The sequence below is a fragment of the Mya arenaria genome, chromosome 16, assembly GCF_026914265.1.
Source record: "Mya arenaria isolate MELC-2E11 chromosome 16, ASM2691426v1".
Taxonomy (NCBI): Eukaryota; Metazoa; Mollusca; class Bivalvia; order Myida; family Myidae; genus Mya; species Mya arenaria.
This window is the reverse complement of record NC_069137.1, coordinates 25,837,501-25,857,048: the sequence shown is the minus strand read 5'-3', so window position 1 is coordinate 25,857,048 and position 19,548 is coordinate 25,837,501. Positions and strand designations below refer to the sequence as shown.

Here is a 19,548-nt window from a genome sequence, read left to right as displayed (position 1 = left end):
ACTTTAGGTATATCAAGATAACAAGTCTGTACTTTAGGAATATCAAGATAACAAGTCTGTACTTTAGGTATATCAAGATAACAAGTCTGTACTTAAGGTATATCAAGATAACAAGTCTGTACTTAAGGAATATCAAGATAACAAGTCTGTACTTTAGGAATATCAAGATAACAAGTCTGCACTTTAGGAATATCAAGATAACAAGTCTGTACTTTAGGTATATCAAGATAACAAGTCTGTACTTAAGGTATATCAAGATAACAAGTCTGTACTTTAGGTATATCAAGATAACAAGTCTGTACTTTAGGTATATCAAGATAACAAGTCTGTACTTGAGGAATATCAAAGTAGCAAGTCTTTTCAAAATCAAAATATCAAAAGTCAGTGCTTTAGGCAAGATAAATATTTCAAGTCAAGTTTAACTCAATAGAATATTAACTTCAGAACGCCAATAGCGTTCCGCAATCAGATTACAAGAATAAATAATAAAATTATAATGAATAGCATATTTTTTAACACTGAATTGCTCCGTACTATAAAGTACATACCTAAACTTGAATTGCTATGACAGTATCAGAATGTTTCTATACTTACTATAAAGCTGTACTTCGAGAAGCAAAGGATAATGTAGACAAATGACTTACAGAAGAAAACTAGCTAGCTGATCCTTCACCAAGAAAGAGAGTTTGGTTTCAACCATTGCTTAGGTATTAACATTTTTATTCCACATAGAAATCAGTGTGAGTATACCATGTGATTAATTACGTCATATATGCTGCCTCGGAAGGCCATATTTGCTTAAAATGAAGACTTAAAACAAAGATATGTTTTCTTTTGATACACCATTTTAAATGAAACAAGGGGCAGTGAATGTTGCTTAAAGAGCCACGCCTTCGTCTTATTACCTGAGTTTGATAAGGTGATTAGTTTCATCAAAAACTTTGACAAACTTTTTTCCAAAACAATGTTTTGACAGTGCTCCATCAGACGACCGTTTTGTGAAAAGGTTTGTCAAAGTGTTTTAAGAAACTAAACTCTCAATCAAACTCTGGTAAAATACAGAAGGCGGGGCTCCAAAACCAGTGTAGACTGCCCTATGTTTCATCTAAAATGGTGAAGAAATAGTGAAGTTACCTTTGCTTAAAGTCTTCATTCGAAGCAAAATTTTGCCTTCCAACCTGACATTTATGACGCAATTTATCACATGGTATACACATACTGTTCCAATACATGGATGTTTTGTGAGTTACTGAATGATTCATAGCTGACAAAGATAAGCAACAATGGTTAAATATAACTGTCTTTGAATAGTGCTCATGTGACAGGAGGTTACAGTGAAACAAAAGTGAAAATAATGCGGGGTTAATGGTATAAGGGGCCATAACCTCCTGTATTTCAATGTTTCATTAACCCCACAATATATCAATTAAATACACTCAACACAATTAATTAAGCGTCATTTTTTAAAATGTTTTTTTTTACCACATCGGATTTCTTTAACACCTTCATAATAAAAAGTCATATACATGTACATGTATTTGTGAAAGAGGTCATAACCTTGCCTGTACATTTTAATGCTCTCTTGTTTTCTCAATGTTTCTGTTAGCAACCATTCAATTAGGCTTTATCAGAAGTGAAATGTGCTATATCAATAAGTTAGCCATTGTATATGTGACACTTTATTAATTTTGTTGAGTGTAGTTTTTTTGTTTAATTTAAGGCCTATATAATCTTTTAACTCAAGGATTAAACTCCTCAGTTTTCTAACAAATACAATTTAGTTTGTGTCCTAGTACATGTACATACATGTATTTCAGTCTTCCAGTAGCGATTCTTTTTTTTTTAAATAATCTTCTTGCTTTCTGATTATTTGGACTTGTACAGAAAGCATTTTTATGTGATGAGAGGTAAAACCTTAATGTTTAAATGAGCAATCATTCAATTCTGCGTGGTGTTATTTTAACATATTATGTCTTAAAATAGATTCTCATAGTTATTTTTAGAATAATGAAATTGTTTATTTCCTTCTTAATACTCAATGAATATTCTAATATCATGGTCATTTTCATAGAAAAAACATGGCTTAGCTCTGTCTCTTTTCTCATGCTGAATTGGACAATCTGCATGAATTTCTTAAATAAGATACATTTCTAAAAATAGATTATTCTGTCATAGTTATTTTTAGAACAAATAATGGCTTATCTCCCTTACCTCATACCCAATTGGGCTACCTGCTTGTGCTTGAAGGGCCTGAAGCATGTTCATGTCTGCAGCCTATAAACAACAAGGGAAGTAATCTAGATTGGCGTAAATAATGTAATCCCAATTACCTCCCCTAGATGGAAAACCAAGCTTTTCATGCAAAAGAATGAAAAATAGTGTCTTGAGATTTGACTATTTCTAAATAGTTTTAATTCAATACTAATTCCCACATATTTGGACTATCTGATGATTTGTAACAGAAATGAATTTCTTTTATCACCTTTGGTCTTCAAATCCTATAAGAAAAGGCTGATATATATTAAGTGTTTTAATACTTGTGTTACACTGTTTGCGATGCATTCCATTTGATCATGCCTGAAAATGCACTTGGCATTTCATGTCAAATAAAATCTAGAAGAAAATATCACTCAGATAAATACAGCGTGTGTATACCATGTGATAAATTACATGTACTTCATAAATGCTATATCAGAAGGCAATATTTTGCCTTTAATGAAGAAATTAAACAAAGAAAATGTTACTATTTCTTCACCACCTTAAATGAATCATAGCACAGTCTACGCCACTTACAGAGCTCCGCCTTTGGTCTTTACCCAGAGTTTGACTGATAGTTAAGTTTCTTAAAACACCTCAACAAACCTTTTTCACAAAAGGCTGCATGATGGAGCAAACAAAACATTATTTTGGAAAAAGGTCTGTCAAAGTGTTTGAAGGAACTAACCACCCAATCAAATGAAGGCGGGGCTCTTTAAGCGGCATAGATTGCCCTTTGTTTCATTTAAAATGGTAGTGATAAGGAAACGTTATCTTTTCTTAAAGTCTTCATTTAAAGCAAAATGTTGTCTTCCAACGTCTTGTTTATGATGTTATTTATCACGTGGTATGCATACACTGTAAACAGACTAGGGAAAGATCATAAGGCTATACTTGAAACCTTCACCATAAAAAGAAATTTTAGGAAAGACAGTATTGTAACATGAAAGAAAATAATTATTTTTGTCTTCAAAAAACCTTCCATCTATTTTTCATTATTACCTAGTTTAAAATAAGATAAAAATGACACTCTCTATAAATATGGAGAGCAAAAAAAATAACGCACTGTTTAAGTTAAGATTGAGAACAGAGGGCTGAATACTGTGAAAAAACAAAACAAATATTTTTGTGCGAATAAGTGGATAATTTGTTGTAAGGTACCAAACTCAGGCGTGCTTACATTTTGATAGTATTGAAATGCAGTAAATTCAAATTAAAGTGCTATTCATTTTAGCATTATCCAACATGTGACGGTTCTGGTGAATTTCTATTGGTGAAAATATTTTTTCCCATAAGCGCCCAATAAGGCGGGGTTTGTGAGTGAGTGGGCGTTACCTATGCAAATGTGAGCCAATGGGAGCGTGTCATAGAATTTGAGTGACATTGCGGGCATCCTATTAATGTATTGACAAAAAAAGTTTTGTGCGTAATAATCGCTAGGTGCAAAATAACATAACAGTGGTTTCAATACTTGCATTTCGCTTTCTTCTCCTAAGTTACCGCAGTAACTGTGAATAATATGCAAGTCAAGTGAATATATTTTCTCAATAAAGTGATAACAGTCAAGACTCCAAAAAATAAGGTGTTTAGGAAATAATCAAAAGAAAACATATAACAAAATCAATAAAAACTTAGATTCGAAAAATAAGGGAATGAAGTTATTATAACGTAGATGGCTTTGACGTCATATTTCATGTATATTCAGAGACTCTTTTGTTCTTTTTTATCAACCCTATGAGGTGTGGCATTTTATTCAATAACTAATCAATTTTAAATTGACTAGTTACATGCAATGCAAGTGCCAAATATGTATCTTCACATAAAGCTCAAACAAGAGTTCCATGGAGAGAAGGCCATTGCTTGTCTGTTGTTTTTCAGTCAATAAGGGGCAATAACTCCACAATTAATACAGCAAGAGTCATGGGCCAAATATGTTTGACCTGTTTAATACAGAGTTATAGGTCTTGCTGTACATGTGTTTATTGTCTTCTGCAACATGTATACCAAGTTTCAGTGGTATATATTTACCCTTTTTTTAAATTATGGTCAAGGTTAATGATTTTAAATAAGTATCCCTAGGACGACAACGACACCACTGCTATCACAATGTGCACACTGATTTTCTACATTAAACAGAGGAGCTGAACTTGATGATTTTACTATAATGATGGTACATGTATTTCTTTAATACCAAAATCACCAATGCAACTGTGAATTGCATTCAAACCTGAAGTCAAGAGCTCTTAGCAGTGTTTGTTCATGGTAATGAACCAGTTAAAAGATTCTTATAACAAGAACTAGTGACACACATGTAGTTTATTACATTTAAATATAGAGGCTGCAAAACACAACATGTATGTGTACAAGTGTCTACCCAATTCACGCAATGGATGCAGTCGGGATTAAAAGTTTTTGCAAAATTTGACTTTAAACTTGTACCTGCTGGTCAGCTGATACTGTATATGTCCTATTAAACGCACAGGGCGCATGTCTTTTTGAGAACCCTGCGTGCTAAAAAAGAACCATTTTTCCCTATTCAGCAACTTTCTAAAATCTACTAAATTCAAGTAAAAAACATGAAATACCAATAAGTATTCTCTGCATCATAGCTGAATACATACCCTGATATGTAAATCTATAAAATGGTCCACTGAACACATGGCTTCAATATATCTAAACACAAATTTCGGCAATTTTTTCCCACTGCATTGTGCACAATAGGGTATGGTTTTTCTGTATATGCATGACGTCAGCAAGTGCCCTTTAATGGCGGCCTTAGGACTTATTTTTATTGGATGTTTTGCAATTTTTGTAGATTAGGGTTTATTTGTTTATGTCACAGAATCAGAAAGTAGACCCACCAAAAGAGACCCCTGGCATATATATTACAGCATTGCGTTTAATAGGACATTTAAAGTATTTAAATAAATCACGTTCTGCACGTTATTTTGCATTTCATTCTTATCTTGTACAAATTTGCACACATATCTGGATGACGTATTGCACGAACAGTAGACCACATATACACATACAAGTAGCGTGCCAAGATACCTCTTATGTCAATTCAGCAGGTCAAGAACATGTAGTGTAATCCTCCTTCCCTTTTTATGCACACATATTTCATACCCACACAGGCAAGTTAACTCAGTGTTGAACAATTCCTCCAAAAACAAAACTGTCATACAAACTAAGTTACACAGAAGAATGCATCAGTTTTCACAGATAATATATATCTTTAAAATGTAACAAGCTTCGATTTGAGGTTATAAAATGCCTGGACAGAATGCATGATATGATTTCACTATTAAGAAACATTTTTAAATTGTAAATAGCTTTGATTTGAGTTGGAAAAATATCTGGACGGTATGCATAATATCTTTTCACTTTTTTTAAGAAAAATCTTTAAAATTTTAATAGCTTAGATTTGATGTGGCAAAATGCCTGGACCCATTGGTATGCCAAAAGGCGTACTAAAAAATGAAAATGTAAACAATGACCTACTAAAATTTGTCATGACCAAATTACAATAGATATATATGCATGCAAAACTAATATTTATAATTCTCAATATCACGGATTAATTTTGTTTGGACAAAATATGGGGAGATACTGAAGAAATTGCATATATAATATGTGTCACAAAGGAAAAACAACAGCGCATAATAAATACTGCCCTTACAAACGAATTAAACATTCACCTGATAAAATCACAATTCATTATCCGAACCAAACTGGAATTGAATTTTAAAATAAAATTTTAATATGGGTTTAAATGGATGATATATTAATAGAGTCTATGAACATCAAAAGCATACATTATTTATGTTAGATAAATATTATCAAAGTTTGCATGACAGTTGTGTTTGGTGTGTATTACATCAATATATCAAACATACACTACAAAAATACTGTACATCGCTTTAATTTCGTGAAGTCCCTTTTCGCAGCTTTTTGGTGTTGGACAATTTTGCAAATATTGCAATGCCATTATTTACTCATTAGAAAGCACTAGAATGATGATTCACTAAGAATTAAATTCGCCATATGATCGATTTGCTCGAAAATGCGAAATACATAAAACCTTCATGAAATTAAGTCTCAAACTCCCATCTTGATTGATTCACTAAAAAATTTGAAAAACTAAACCCCAGTGAAATAAAGTACTGATTTCATGTTTTGATCAATTCGCTAGAAGATGCGAAAAACGAAACTCTTGTGAAATTAAAGCAATATACTGTAATAAAATACACATAAGAAAAGGGGGCATATATAAACTAACCCGCATCGGCAGTTGAGTAAGTGGATGCTGCATGAGTGCATGGTGCAAAGTAGTGCCGGGCGCTAACTCAGGGTACGCTAACGCATGTGGTGGGGCCCAGGCTTCTGGACCGGGGGCCGCTGGGAAGAAAGCCGGACCCAGATCCTCTGTGAAAAAGTGGTTTAGAAAAATTGTGGAGAAAAGTTTGTTAAAAATATTGACAAAAAAATGTCTGTTGAAATTTATAGATCAGTAGTTGAGTGGTATTCAATATGCTTATAAAAACTCGCCATGTTGGAGCATTTTTCCTTTTCTTTTTTATATAAACAATGACTTCCATCTCAGAACAGAAACTAATTGGCAGAGCTAAACAGTTCTATAACTATCATGCGGATAAATTTAAATGCTATTCACTTAAACCTCAAGCGAATTGAATGTTGTCTAATTATGGTACAAAACAGTTGCATCTGAACCATCTACCTTGTGATAGAGATAATTCACCAGCTTAACATTTAATGCAATAATGAACCCAAGCCAAAAGTCCATTAAGGAGCTTATCATGTTCAGCTTCAGTCATTTCAATGCCTCATATGTATCTCAGGCCTCTGTCATTATTATACCCAATAAGAATGAGGCTCTGGTCATTATCATTACCATTAATTATGAGGCTCCTGTCACAAACATACCTTTTAAGTATGAGGCTCCTGTCATTAGCATTCCCCATTGTAATTATCATAGTATGAGGCTCCTGTCATTAGCATTCCCCATTGTAATTATCATAGTATGAGGCTCCTGACATTAGCATTCCCCATTGTAATTATCATAGTATGAGGCTCCTGTCATTAGCATTCCCCATTGTAATTATCATAGTATGAGGCTCCTGTCATTAGCATTCCCCATTGTAATTATCATAGTATGAGGCTCCTGTCATTAGCATTCCCCATTGTAATTATCATAGTATGAGGCTCCTGACATTAGCATTCCCCATTGTAATTATCATAGTATGAGGCTCCTCTCATTAGCATTCCCCATTGTAATTATCATAGTATGAGGCTCCTGACATTACCATTCCCCATTGTAATTATCATACCCAATAGTATGAGGCTCCTATCATTATGATACCCATCAAGAATGATTTATCTTTTTTAATATTGAATACCACTCAACACAGACAAACATATGGACAAGATAAAAATGCTACCAACAATCATCATGAAAGCAGTAATAGTCCCGGAAATTCTGTTTTCCTTTTTTGTTCAAAACAGTTTCATGAATTCATATTTCAAGATATATAATATTTGAAATAGCGTCAAGTGCTTTTATTCCTAGAACCATCACACATTATTATTATTATAAGTATTTTTATTATCAAAATTAATATCATTATTATCATTATTAGGGCTGAGAGCAAGACAGTCATAAATCCATATAAAAATAGGAGTTAACTCAATCTTGCTCTGAGCACTAGAAATTTAACACATTGAAGACAGATACTGCTTTAATGAAGTTGGTTACATATTTTCCACTCAGGTGTAATATTAAACAGTGTCTAAATGTGATAGCTGGTAACTTGGGTGATGTGCCCATTTTTACTTCTTCAACATTTTACAAAAATGACATAAATATAACATGTAACAAGAGCGTCGTATAAACAAATGCCAAAGCTCGTCGTTCGTTTTACATTAAAAAAAAGGGGTAATTTTTCAAAGCAAGAGTTATAGGCCTTCTGTACAGGTGTGATTTTGGCAACATGTGTATTAAGTTTCATAAGAGTATTTTGAACAATTTTTGAGTTATGGCCACTTTTTTTTTTGCATCATTGATGTTGATGATACTACTGACGACAAAGACACCAGGGCTATGGCAATTCTTTTATTCTCTTTCTTTGCAGAAGAGACAACCTAATGATTACCAGTTATCACATTATATTAATTTCTCATGGTATAATATATATATATATACATAGATGCATAAATATGTGAACAAGTGAAAACCCTTTTATTATGATTTGTCATTGTACACTGTGCAAAATTTGAGACGTTATGATTTTGCAATTTCGTGTAAAATATTTGGCAATGTGGAAAAAAGACAATTTGCAAAAATGTGAATGTTGTGATTTTTCTTTGTATTAATTTATCTACAATTTGAGATATTTGTACATTGCAGGAAGTTCAAAATACATTTTATCAGCAAATGGAATACATTTATACATTGTGATAACGTTTGAGTTACGCCATAACTAACAAGCTTTTACATATATATATGTACGATTATAATAATATGTTCATATGAATTCTTATAGTGAAATTTGTTTTATATAATTTACTTATTGCAAATATATAATAACAAAATTAAGGCACAACAGTTTTTAGCATGTAAAAAGGTGCTTATAGAATCTTTGTTTCTCCTATTATCATACTGACAAAGTAAGTCTGATATCAGACAATCATATTTATAACATGATTTTCTCATTAAGAAATTGTACAGTATAGCAGGTCATTTGATTTAGAAAAAACAACATAATCAAGTATAAAATAATTAAGAAAAACATAAAATTAGACTTAATCAAGTATAAAATAATTAAGAAAAATATAAAATTAGACTTTTTAAAGATTCATGCACGTGTTTGAACAAAAAATATTATAACAAGATTTTAAAATATAGGAGAGTAGCCTTGAAGTTTTTTTTGGTATCTAACATTCATGCTTTTAATATATAATAAGTCCATGCCATGATATGCTTTTAACATTACAATTTTTAACAAAAATAGTCAGTACATGTGTGTGATTTTCTAATTGTGTTTTAAAATGTGAGCAAGCAAACAAATGCATGGAAGTGTTTGGTGATCCACCTTAAAGCTGCTCATTGTGTCATAGTCAACATTTTGTTTGCACAAAACATAAGCGGTCTAATGTGCATTGAATTGCATGCATTTCTTTACAATCATTTTTTGGTTAAAAATGAAATAGAGGCAACAATATAAAAGAATGATTTTTGAAAAAAATCAAAATTTCAAAGATAACAATTACAATTAAGGAAATGAAATGTCCTATAACCATTCACAAACAAATGATAATATATTATTTTAAAGAAATAAATGAAATATTAACATTTAACATCATCAGTGAATAGCACAAAAACAAAAACTAAAAAAAAAATCAAATGTGCCTGCATCATCATAGGATGTGTTGCTTGCTTTATGAGTTACATTTTCATAACAAATCATCAACTTCTTACCCTTAATAGGATAGTGCATCAGGAACATGATCATAACTTTAAATCAGTTACCACTTGTAGTAACATGATTGTAACATAACTGTTACTATTTTTTATAACTAATCAGGTACCACTTGTACCAATCAGTAAAATAATCATAACTTAACTGTAACTAATTTTCATAACTCATCAGTAACAACTTACGCCCAGTGAGCGGGTGTATCAAGGTAGGGTGTGTCGCGGGCTGTGGGCTCTGTTGCTTGGGCTTGGTCACCTTCGTGTTGCTCTTTGCAAACTCAAGTCGAAGGGTCTGGGGCAAGTCAGGGTCAAAACGAACTCCCTGAAAGTCAATGAATTTTTGTTATCTACATAAATTTAATTAATCTATACTTATTTCAAATGATTTATTCCGACATATATTTATCCCTCAAGTTGGCACAATTTATTTTAGATGTCTGACTAAATGACCCTGTTGGCTCGAACTTGCTTGGCTCGATTTCTCGTTGGCTCGACCTTATTTTATTGTATTAAATGATAGCATTACCGCTTGGCTCGAATTTCCTGAGGCTCAAAGTACTTTCACCAGTCCCTTGGAGTTCAAGCCAACGTGATTTGACTATATCACAAAAGGGGGGTAACTATACCTATTTATCAAGCTATAATCTCCTTATTTCTCCTAAAGGGAGGTAATAACATTTAATATTTATTCATCTTAACTTAAGGAAGCAAGGAAATGGAGGTATGTACCTGAAGATCCTGTTTTGCCGCCTCTGCGGCAACTCTTGAGCTAAATGTCACAAATCCCACTGGCTGTTAACGATAAAAAAACATGCAAAATTATCAATATGTGGTTATCTCCCTTGTTCATAGCTCATACAGAATCTTTACAGCTTAAGAAAAGCTTTCATATTGTGTTATTTTTTGTTTTAGTTGTCTTTATTGGATTGTTTGTTAAGCTCTTTTAGCTTCATATGAGCTTAATATATTAGCTTCAGATTCGATGAAAAGGTTTTTTTACAAAATAATTCCATAAGAAAGAAATTGTAATGTCTTAGAATTTACTGAAAAGCTATGATTATTCTGTTATTAAGGCAATAGATAAATAAGGCCATTGTAGAAAAATTATTATATGATTATTTTATAATAACGTAAGTTTGATATATTTAATTTATTCATGAATTAATTTTCTCTTGATTATCTAGTGTTTGTAACGGAAAAAAATATTCATTCTGAAATATTTAAACTGGCCATGCACTACCGGCAACTTAGAAAGAATCACGATGTACATGTAGCTAGGAAATTGGATTAAGAATTCTAAGCAAATAACCCCAGAGCAGTTTAGAACTAAAAGAGGTCCAAGATTCATAACAATGCAACCAATTCAGTGTGTTCTAAAACAGAACATAGAACTCCATCCCTAAAAAGACAACATTATACTCCTATAACATTTGTTGTTGTTGTTGCTGTTGTTGTTGCTGTTGTTTTGATAGTGCTTTTATCAAAATATTTAAATGCTGCTTTGAAAAACAAAGACCTCTCAAAAAGACATTAAATTTGTCTCATGAACAAGATTTACAATAATTTTTTGAATAGTTGATAAAGATAAATAAATTCCCTTATGCAGCAATTAGCAGACTGGTATGAAAACTGGAAGAACAATTCTATAAATAATATATAAAAATTCACAAAAACGCGTTATTTTGTTTATTTTTAAACTGTAATAATAACAAAAAAATATATTTCATTTTTGAAATGACACACAGATATTGGTAACTTTTCAAACAATAGGGATGGAGCTATTTTAACAGTAAAGAAATTTGTATAAAACATGCCAAAAGATTTTATGAAACAAGAAAACAGAAGAACAAAACTAAATTTGATAAGTTTGCAATTTTTGGTGTGTTATCAGACGAGGGGGGTTTTGAAAAACAGGGTTTCGAAAATAAAATTTCAGAATGAATGAAAAATTGAGCTGAAAAGGAAACCAATGTTTAGAACAGTTGCTGTTTTTTTTTGTACAGAATACTGGTATTTTTTTCTACAATGTATTTTTTTAAGCTCTAAAATCGGACAACATAACATTAAACATCTTAATATATATATATATATATATATATATATATATATATATATATATATATAGTCATAAATGTAAGTAATATTATTATTATTTTTACATTCTGTCTCTAAGTATTTGTTTTATGAATTCTTTAATATGTAAAGCATGGTATTCTGTACAAAAAGTAAAGGAAAATATAGAACCGTACGCAACTAGCAGTTAAAATTTCTCCATTTTCTCCAACAAAAGAAATATATCTGTATATTTACTAATTTATTTTATAACCATCCCCAGCAATGCATGCAACTAATAATAGTTCATTCCTTTGTTTTCCTTTAAGAAATTGTAGTAAAGGGAGCCAACTGTTAAGTTAACATTGTTCATACATTTAACATTATCTCCCTTGGTACACTTTCCTATAAAGCCACAGAATCTAATATAACCAGATTTACCACCAAAACCACCACAGTAACATTGTACCACTGTACCACATAAACACCTTTACCACAAAAACACTGAATACCAAGATTCTAATACTATGATAAAATTAATATAAACATTTTTTTATTAAAAAAAAAATCATATTTTTGTTTTATACATAATCACCACTTAAATGGAGAAATTTAACTAAAGTTAGTTCGACCAGAGAAAATATATCTGATTCAGACAAGATATAAATATATTGTGATAATATTCAACAATTTAATCATGTTTTTCATGTTAAAGAACCATTATTTAGGCCATGAGAAAGTAACCCTGGTGGGGTGCGAACCAACAATCTCTTGGGTGAAAGGTGGGCACCTTTACCACTAGACCACTTGAAACATATTCCTATTCCAAATGTTGAGGTTGTTAGGAGTCGTATATTTTCTCTAGTCTATAGCATCAAATACAAAGCAATACAAAGCACAGAGGGGCTCTGCTATTCGTGCACGTATACTTACGGACGTGTTTTTCCCATTTTTATTTGTAACTTTTAAAAGTGAGCCTTCGTATCCCTGGAAACACAAGGTCAAGGTCAAAGGTGAAAAACTAGAACAACACAAGGTGAGTGAGTGAGCTCAGTGATTCATGCCTGGTTACATGGCAACCATTTACTATAAATAGCAAGTCTATTAATAGTAACAACAGAAGTGTTAATGGAGTCAAGCTGGCCATGTACTAGAAACTCTATTGCATACCCTGGGTATTTACTATCAAAAACTGTTATTTGAGTTTAAAAAATATTTTTTGAAGAGTTCTAGTATTTGGCCATTATATATACAATATGTTGCTATAGCAACAGATATCAATTTAAGCCTAAACATAAAATGACAAAAATGGACATAGTGTTATGATATAAACACACATACACAGAGCCTGCTTTGTCTGAAAAGCAATGCGATCCTTGACATCATTGTCAAAACAAACCAGCGACCTTGGAAATATGTTAATGTCCTTGACCTTTGCATTGGTTTGTTTTGAAATGATAATTGAATGATCATTAAGCAAAAATGGACAACACCTTTTATGGAACACACAACAATGTCATATAATGATTAGAAGAAATGCATTCATTACATGATTTTTCAAGACTTTTTGATTTACATTAATTTGATGAAAATTATCCAAATATTCCCTTTTAAAAAATAAAATATATATTATACGTAAAAAATATAGCTGATTATTCCAAAATATGAAATGCATTTCCATAAAAACATAGCTTTTGTTAATAAACAGTCAGTGAACAAGGTCATAAGTCATGTGACAATTCCATAGCAACAGGGGATGAAATGTCACAATTGTGTGATTGTTACTATAGAAACAGCATTACTATGGCAACCAAGGTCAAATTAATAAAACATCAAACTGAAATACCTTTAAATCAAATTTTTCCTCAATACCACAATTATGTTGTTGTTTTTTTAATAAATTGATACAAAAATATCCCACACCCAAAACGATATTTCAGAATGATGTCATTTGACCTAGTTACTATAAATAGATTTACTTACATTGTTATTTTTACCAATAGCCTTGCCCATCATTTTTAAGAGGGCATTTTCATATCCCTGTGATAAAATTGTAATTTGCATTAAAACAAACATGAACGAGTATGAATCATTTGAGTAACATGATAAACCCCTCTGCATGAGGATCATAGGCTGAATTATACTAAATTGTACCATCGATGCATTTCGCCTTCATTACCTCAGATTTGAATTATAATGGTTCTAATAGTGATAAACCAAATCAAACCACAACAGCTGAAGACAATTCAAAGTTTGTAGGAGGATTTCTAAGCTTTCAACCCATGCTTAATATTGTTAAACTACTAGACTTGTCCCTGTAGTTAATATTGTAATAGTGACTATAATCTAAGGAGTAACCACTATGCCAATTAGAAGGTCTCCTGATTTAGAACGAGTTCCAAGTTTAGGTTTCAGTTTAAACTAGAAATGTGTCCATAGGACACGGATGCCCCCACTTCGATTTTTTGTCACAGAAAATAAGCCATAATGATTATTCAGGATAAATGATTAAAGCGATTTCCATGGCTATCGAACTTGATCAAGATATTGTGGTCACAAACATGTGTTAAAAGTTTGGTGAGGATTGGACAAACAGTTTTCAAGAATTAGATCGGAAACAATCTTCGGGACGTATTTTTCAAGTCTTTTTTTGCAAATAAAGGGCCGTAACTCCTAAATGACAAAAGCGATTTCCATGGCTATCGAACTTGATCAAGATATTATGGTCACAATCATGTATGTAAAGTTTGGTGAGGATTGGACACATACTTTTCAAGAATTAGATTGGAAACATATATTTTTGAAGTATTTTTGGCAAAAAAGGGCTGTAACTCCTAAATGACTAAAGCGATTTCCATGACTATCGAACTTGATCAAGATATTATGGTCACAAACATGTGTTTAAAGTTTGGTGAGGATTGGACAAACGGTTTTCAAGAATTAAATCGGAAACAATCTTCGGGACGTACGTACGTACATACGTACGTACAGACAGACAGACAGACAGACGTACATACGGACAAGGGCAACCCTATATGCCGCCACTTTGTGGGGGCATAATAAGCTTAATATCCCCAAAACAGATAAAATACTATGAAGAACTAGTCAAAAATAGAGAAACTACTTGCTACAGGAAAGGACTGATTGCCAACTGCCTTAGAGAGCAAAACAAGACCTACTTTAAAACCAAACAGCTGCACAAGTGTAGTAAACACAGAGGAACTACTTGCTACAGAAAAGGAGATTGACAACTACCTTGGATCGCTTACTTTAAAGAGACTAGACACCAGATGATATCATTGCAAGAAAAAGAAAAGAAAATTGTCAAAAACTTATATAAAATTAATATTTTTTGTGTACAACGCATAAAATCTTACTTACTGATGTATCACATCGCTTTTGATCATTGTATCTTTAGCGTATTTTTTCCAATTCCAAATTTTCTGGGTTTGTCTTCCACGTAAATCCCAGACAATTTAAAAATAGCATTGGTATATGTATCTGTACTAATGACATGACTTTCACAGGCTGAATATACACACTATAAGCTGGGAAACTATTATACATTTTTTTAAATGGGTAAATATTCATTTAATCGTGTTAAATGATGTTAATTATTACCCTTTTACTGGCTCGTATTGATAATTCTAACCATTTTTTCGAGGGGATATTTTACTTGCCAATTTTGGGACAATCTGGTGTCTTGTCCCTTTAAAACTTAAAACAGCTGTAGGCAAAATAAGAGATATTACTTGTTACAGGAATTGAGTTCACCGACTTCCTTAGCGGACAAAATAATGCTTACTTTTATAAACCTAACAGCTGCACAAGTGTAGCAAAAATAAGAAATATTGCTTGTTACAAGAATTGAGTTCGCTGACTTCCTTTGGGGACAAAATAATGCTTACTTTTATAAACCTAACAGCTGCACAAGTGTAGCCAAAATAAGAAATATTACTTGTAACAGCAAAGGAGATCACCAACCTCCTACGGGGACAAAATAACACTTCCTTTTATATCTAACAGCTGCATAAGACCAACAAACACAGGGAAATTACTGGCTACAGTAAAGGAGATCGCCAATTGCCCACGGGAGTATTTACTCTGCCATGAGAGGCATGTTTAAGTCTACAAGAGCTGACGGTTCCTCCAATATCAGATCCATTTTGGCTCTTCCTGTATCGATATTGCACTCCCGGGGTGTTTCTCGCTTGTTACATGTCTTATGTGCTTAGCTTTGCGAGTGAAACATCCAATGATGGAAGAAATCATATGGATATCATCACAGTTAATAATTTGAGAGCTGAGTGTTAGACAAGACGTACTTGTTACTTCTTTTTGTATATATTATACTTTACACAATTATGTTCTTTCATTACTTGGGCATATTAAAAATAATTGTTATTTTACACTAACCTGACCAACCCTATATTTACTCCCAACCTAACTCTTTTTAAGGCTGTGGTCTGGAATTTTTCCAGAACTTCCTAAACAAATGCACATTTTTTAGTAAACATGTTAAAATTTGACCACTTTATATTTTTACCTTTCTACAATGGTTATCTACCCTGATATATATGGTCAGTTTGTTACAGAATCCCAGTCCTCAAATTAAAAAAAACCCCATATATATTTGTTTTGCGCCTACCTATATTTTTGCCCAAGTGACAGAAGGAACAAGTAGTTAAAAGGACTTTATAAAAAAAAAAGTCAAAATTATTTTGATGAGGCCTGCCAAAAGCAAGATGCATGTTTCTGCATAGCAGACTTTAAAAGACAAATAGGTTAAGAGTCTGAATTTAATAAAGTTTGCTTGTTTTACAGAATTAGATGTCTTTCCATGTATAAAAAAACTCTTCCTATTTAAGAGCTAGGCTAGCTGTAAAAGTGCGGTGTAACATAAGAAATAGCACAGACCACTTCGGACAGCTTAACATTATAGTCGCCTCTGGGTCAGTCTACAAACATTGAATGGACCTCGATCAGCCCTTAGGTTCAATCTGTATCAATAATGCAAGTGGGCACTCAGCGGTCTGTACTGTTTCTTAAATTGAGCTTATATTATGATCATCTTTCGCTGAGAGAGCACAAATTTGTCTAGTAGAAGATTCATCCAATATTACGCCCCCCCCCACATCCCTACCATAAAAATTAATTGAAATCATACATGTATCTCCCTCAAAAGTGTTCTGTTTTCCATTAAAAAAATTAAATTTCAAGTCTGTAAAATTTCTACGCCAGGGACCAATAGTGTTATCGCACTGCTGGCCAAGGTCTAAATCATGGAACTACTAAATTATTTAAAACAACCACGTTCGTAGAAAATGAAAGGAAAATTGGAAAATTAGAGTTGAAAGCAAAAACTGATTTATGCGCTACTTTATTCAATGTCATATAGAACATTTTAGCTTTCGTGCCTTAAATTGGAAAATTCTGGGAAAACCGCATGTTGTCTGCTCATTTTCAAGCTTCCAAAGGATGCTGATCATTACCTCATAAATCAGAGTCATCAGGCAGGTTGATATGGAAACAAAATTGAAAAAAAAGAGAATGCGAAAACATTATAAATGACATGGAAAATGACAGCAGATAAATCTATTTCACTTCTACCGCTTAATATGGAAAGAAAACATACTGCGTAGCTAAGGGCAATTAAGCGAAAGAGAGGAATAATCAAATCAAAGATTTACCGCCTATTGACATACACAACTCTCGTGGCGTTGTATTGAAAGTGACAATCGCCATATCAGATTTTGATTGATTACAATAACACTTCTTCTATTCACTAATGTCTTTCTTTCCAATAGCTTTTTCCTTGCTGGTTTGTGATTAAAATATCAAGAAAGGCACTCATCATGTTAAAGCTGACCTTGACCCTCAGTCCTTGCTGCTTTGGGTTAAAAATATAAAGAAAGTCACTAAAGTATGTTAAAGCTGACCTTAACCCACAGTCCTTGCTGCTTTGGGATTAAAAGATCATGAAAGTCACTCAAGTATGTTAAAGCTGACCTTGACCCACAGTCCATGCTGTTTTAGGATTCAAATATCAAGAAAGTCACTCAAGTATGTTAAAGCCGACCTTGACCCACAGTCCTTAATGATTTGGGTTAAAATATCAAGAAAGTCATTCAATTAGCTTTAAGCTGACATTGACCAACATTCCTTGCTGTTTTGGGATTAAAATATCAAGAAAGCCATTCAAGCATGTAAAAGCTGACCTTGACCCTTGCTGTTTTGGGATTATAAGATAAAAAAAATCGTCTTTAAGGTGACCTACATAGGAAACTAGAGTAGTTATGACTGATTTTAAAACCTCAGCTATTGAATACACTTAAGGACATACATAGTGGCAATAACTGAAATGACCTTTAAGATGATCTTGACATGACATCATGATAGCTGATAACAAAGATGAAAAAACAAAAGTAGCTGAATGTTGACAAAAGTACGGAACACAGAATTAAATACACCACTGAAATAGTTGGAAAATGCCCTTCAAAGACAACAAATCCCCAAAATATGTCCTTCAAATGACTTTAAACCTCGCTATAAATGACCTTCAAAATCGCCAACTATGAACTATGTGAATGGTATTTTTTTAAATGACCTTTACCAGGTATGATCAGAACTACATACTACCAAATGAAATTTAAAATCTATAAATAAACATAAATTCGTAGATAACCTTCAAAATTATGAATAATGACCTTGGCATGGCTGAGTTACCTTACCTTGTATGATCTGAAGAGCAGGTATAGCTCTCTGGGCTTGGCATCCATCGGCAAACCGCTAACAAATAAGGTCCGCACCTGGAAATAGAAGCGATATATTAATTAGCAATCGAAGCAATGTATTTATTTGCAATGAGAGCCTAGTAGAAAAAGAAGCTATGTATTAATTGGCAATAGGAACAATGAAGAAATAGAAGCTATGTATTAATTGGCAATAGGAACAATGAAGAAATAGAAGCTATGTATTAATTGGCAATAGGAACAATGAAGAAATAGAAGCTATGTATTAATTGGCAATGGAAGCAATTTAGAAATTATAAGTAATGTTTAAATTGGCATAGATGAAATGTAGAAATAGAGGCAACATATAATTGGCAATTGAAGCAATGAAGAAAAAGAAGCAGTGTTTTAATTGGCAATAGAACCAATGAAGAAATAGAAGCTATGTATTATTTGGCAATAGAACCAATTAAGAAATAGAAGCTATGTATTGATTGGCAATAGAACCAATTAAGAAATAGAAGCAATGTTTTAATTGGCAATTGAAGCAATGTAGAAAAAGAAGCAGTGTTTTAATTGGCAATAGAACCAATGAAGAAATAGAAGCTATGTATTATTTGGCAATAGAACCAATTAAGAAATAGAAGCTATGTAATAATTGGCAATAGAACCAATTAAGAAATAGAAGCAATGTTTTAATTGGCAATTGAAGCAATGTAGAAAAAGAAGTAATGTATTAATTGGCAATAGGAACAATTAAGAAATAGAAGCAATGTATTACAACAGAAGCAATGTAGAAATAGAAGATATATATTAATTGGCAATCAAGCTAAGGATGAGCATCAGCAATACTTATCTATATTTTTTAAATATTTTTTATCCACAAACGTTATGTCACTGATGCTTATGCTGATACTGTCACTTATGTATATTTTTGCATAAACACAAATGTAAATAAATCTATAATTCTAGATAGAACAATAGCATTTATTTTCTTTCTTAAAAAAGATATATTCA

General features: G+C 32.3%; 1 protein-coding gene across 12 annotated transcripts in view; it reads right to left on the bottom strand.

Annotated features, from left to right (window-relative positions):
- LOC128221206 (protein couch potato-like) overlaps window positions 1-19,548 on the bottom strand; it is a 128,710-nt gene that overhangs the window by 16,134 nt on the left and 93,028 nt on the right. For 6 of the 12 annotated variants that reach the window (XM_052929696.1, XM_052929708.1, XM_052929704.1 and 3 more), the window contains 7 exons: window positions 18,532-18,609; window positions 13,784-13,840; window positions 10,478-10,540; window positions 9,935-10,070; window positions 6,536-6,681; window positions 4,696-4,767; window positions 2,212-2,274 (listed from right to left, as the gene is read on the bottom strand). In XM_052929696.1, coding sequence (XP_052785656.1) covers window positions 2,212-2,274; window positions 4,696-4,767; window positions 6,536-6,681; window positions 9,935-10,070; window positions 10,478-10,540; window positions 13,784-13,840; window positions 18,532-18,609 — 615 coding nt within the window. Of the gene's footprint in view, window positions 1-2,211; window positions 2,275-4,695; window positions 4,768-6,535; window positions 6,682-9,934; window positions 10,071-10,477; window positions 10,541-12,733; window positions 12,788-13,783; window positions 13,841-18,531; window positions 18,610-19,548 lie in introns of all 12 variants that reach the window. The other 6 variants (XM_052929697.1, XM_052929705.1, XM_052929702.1 and 3 more) reach the window with 4 other exon arrangements.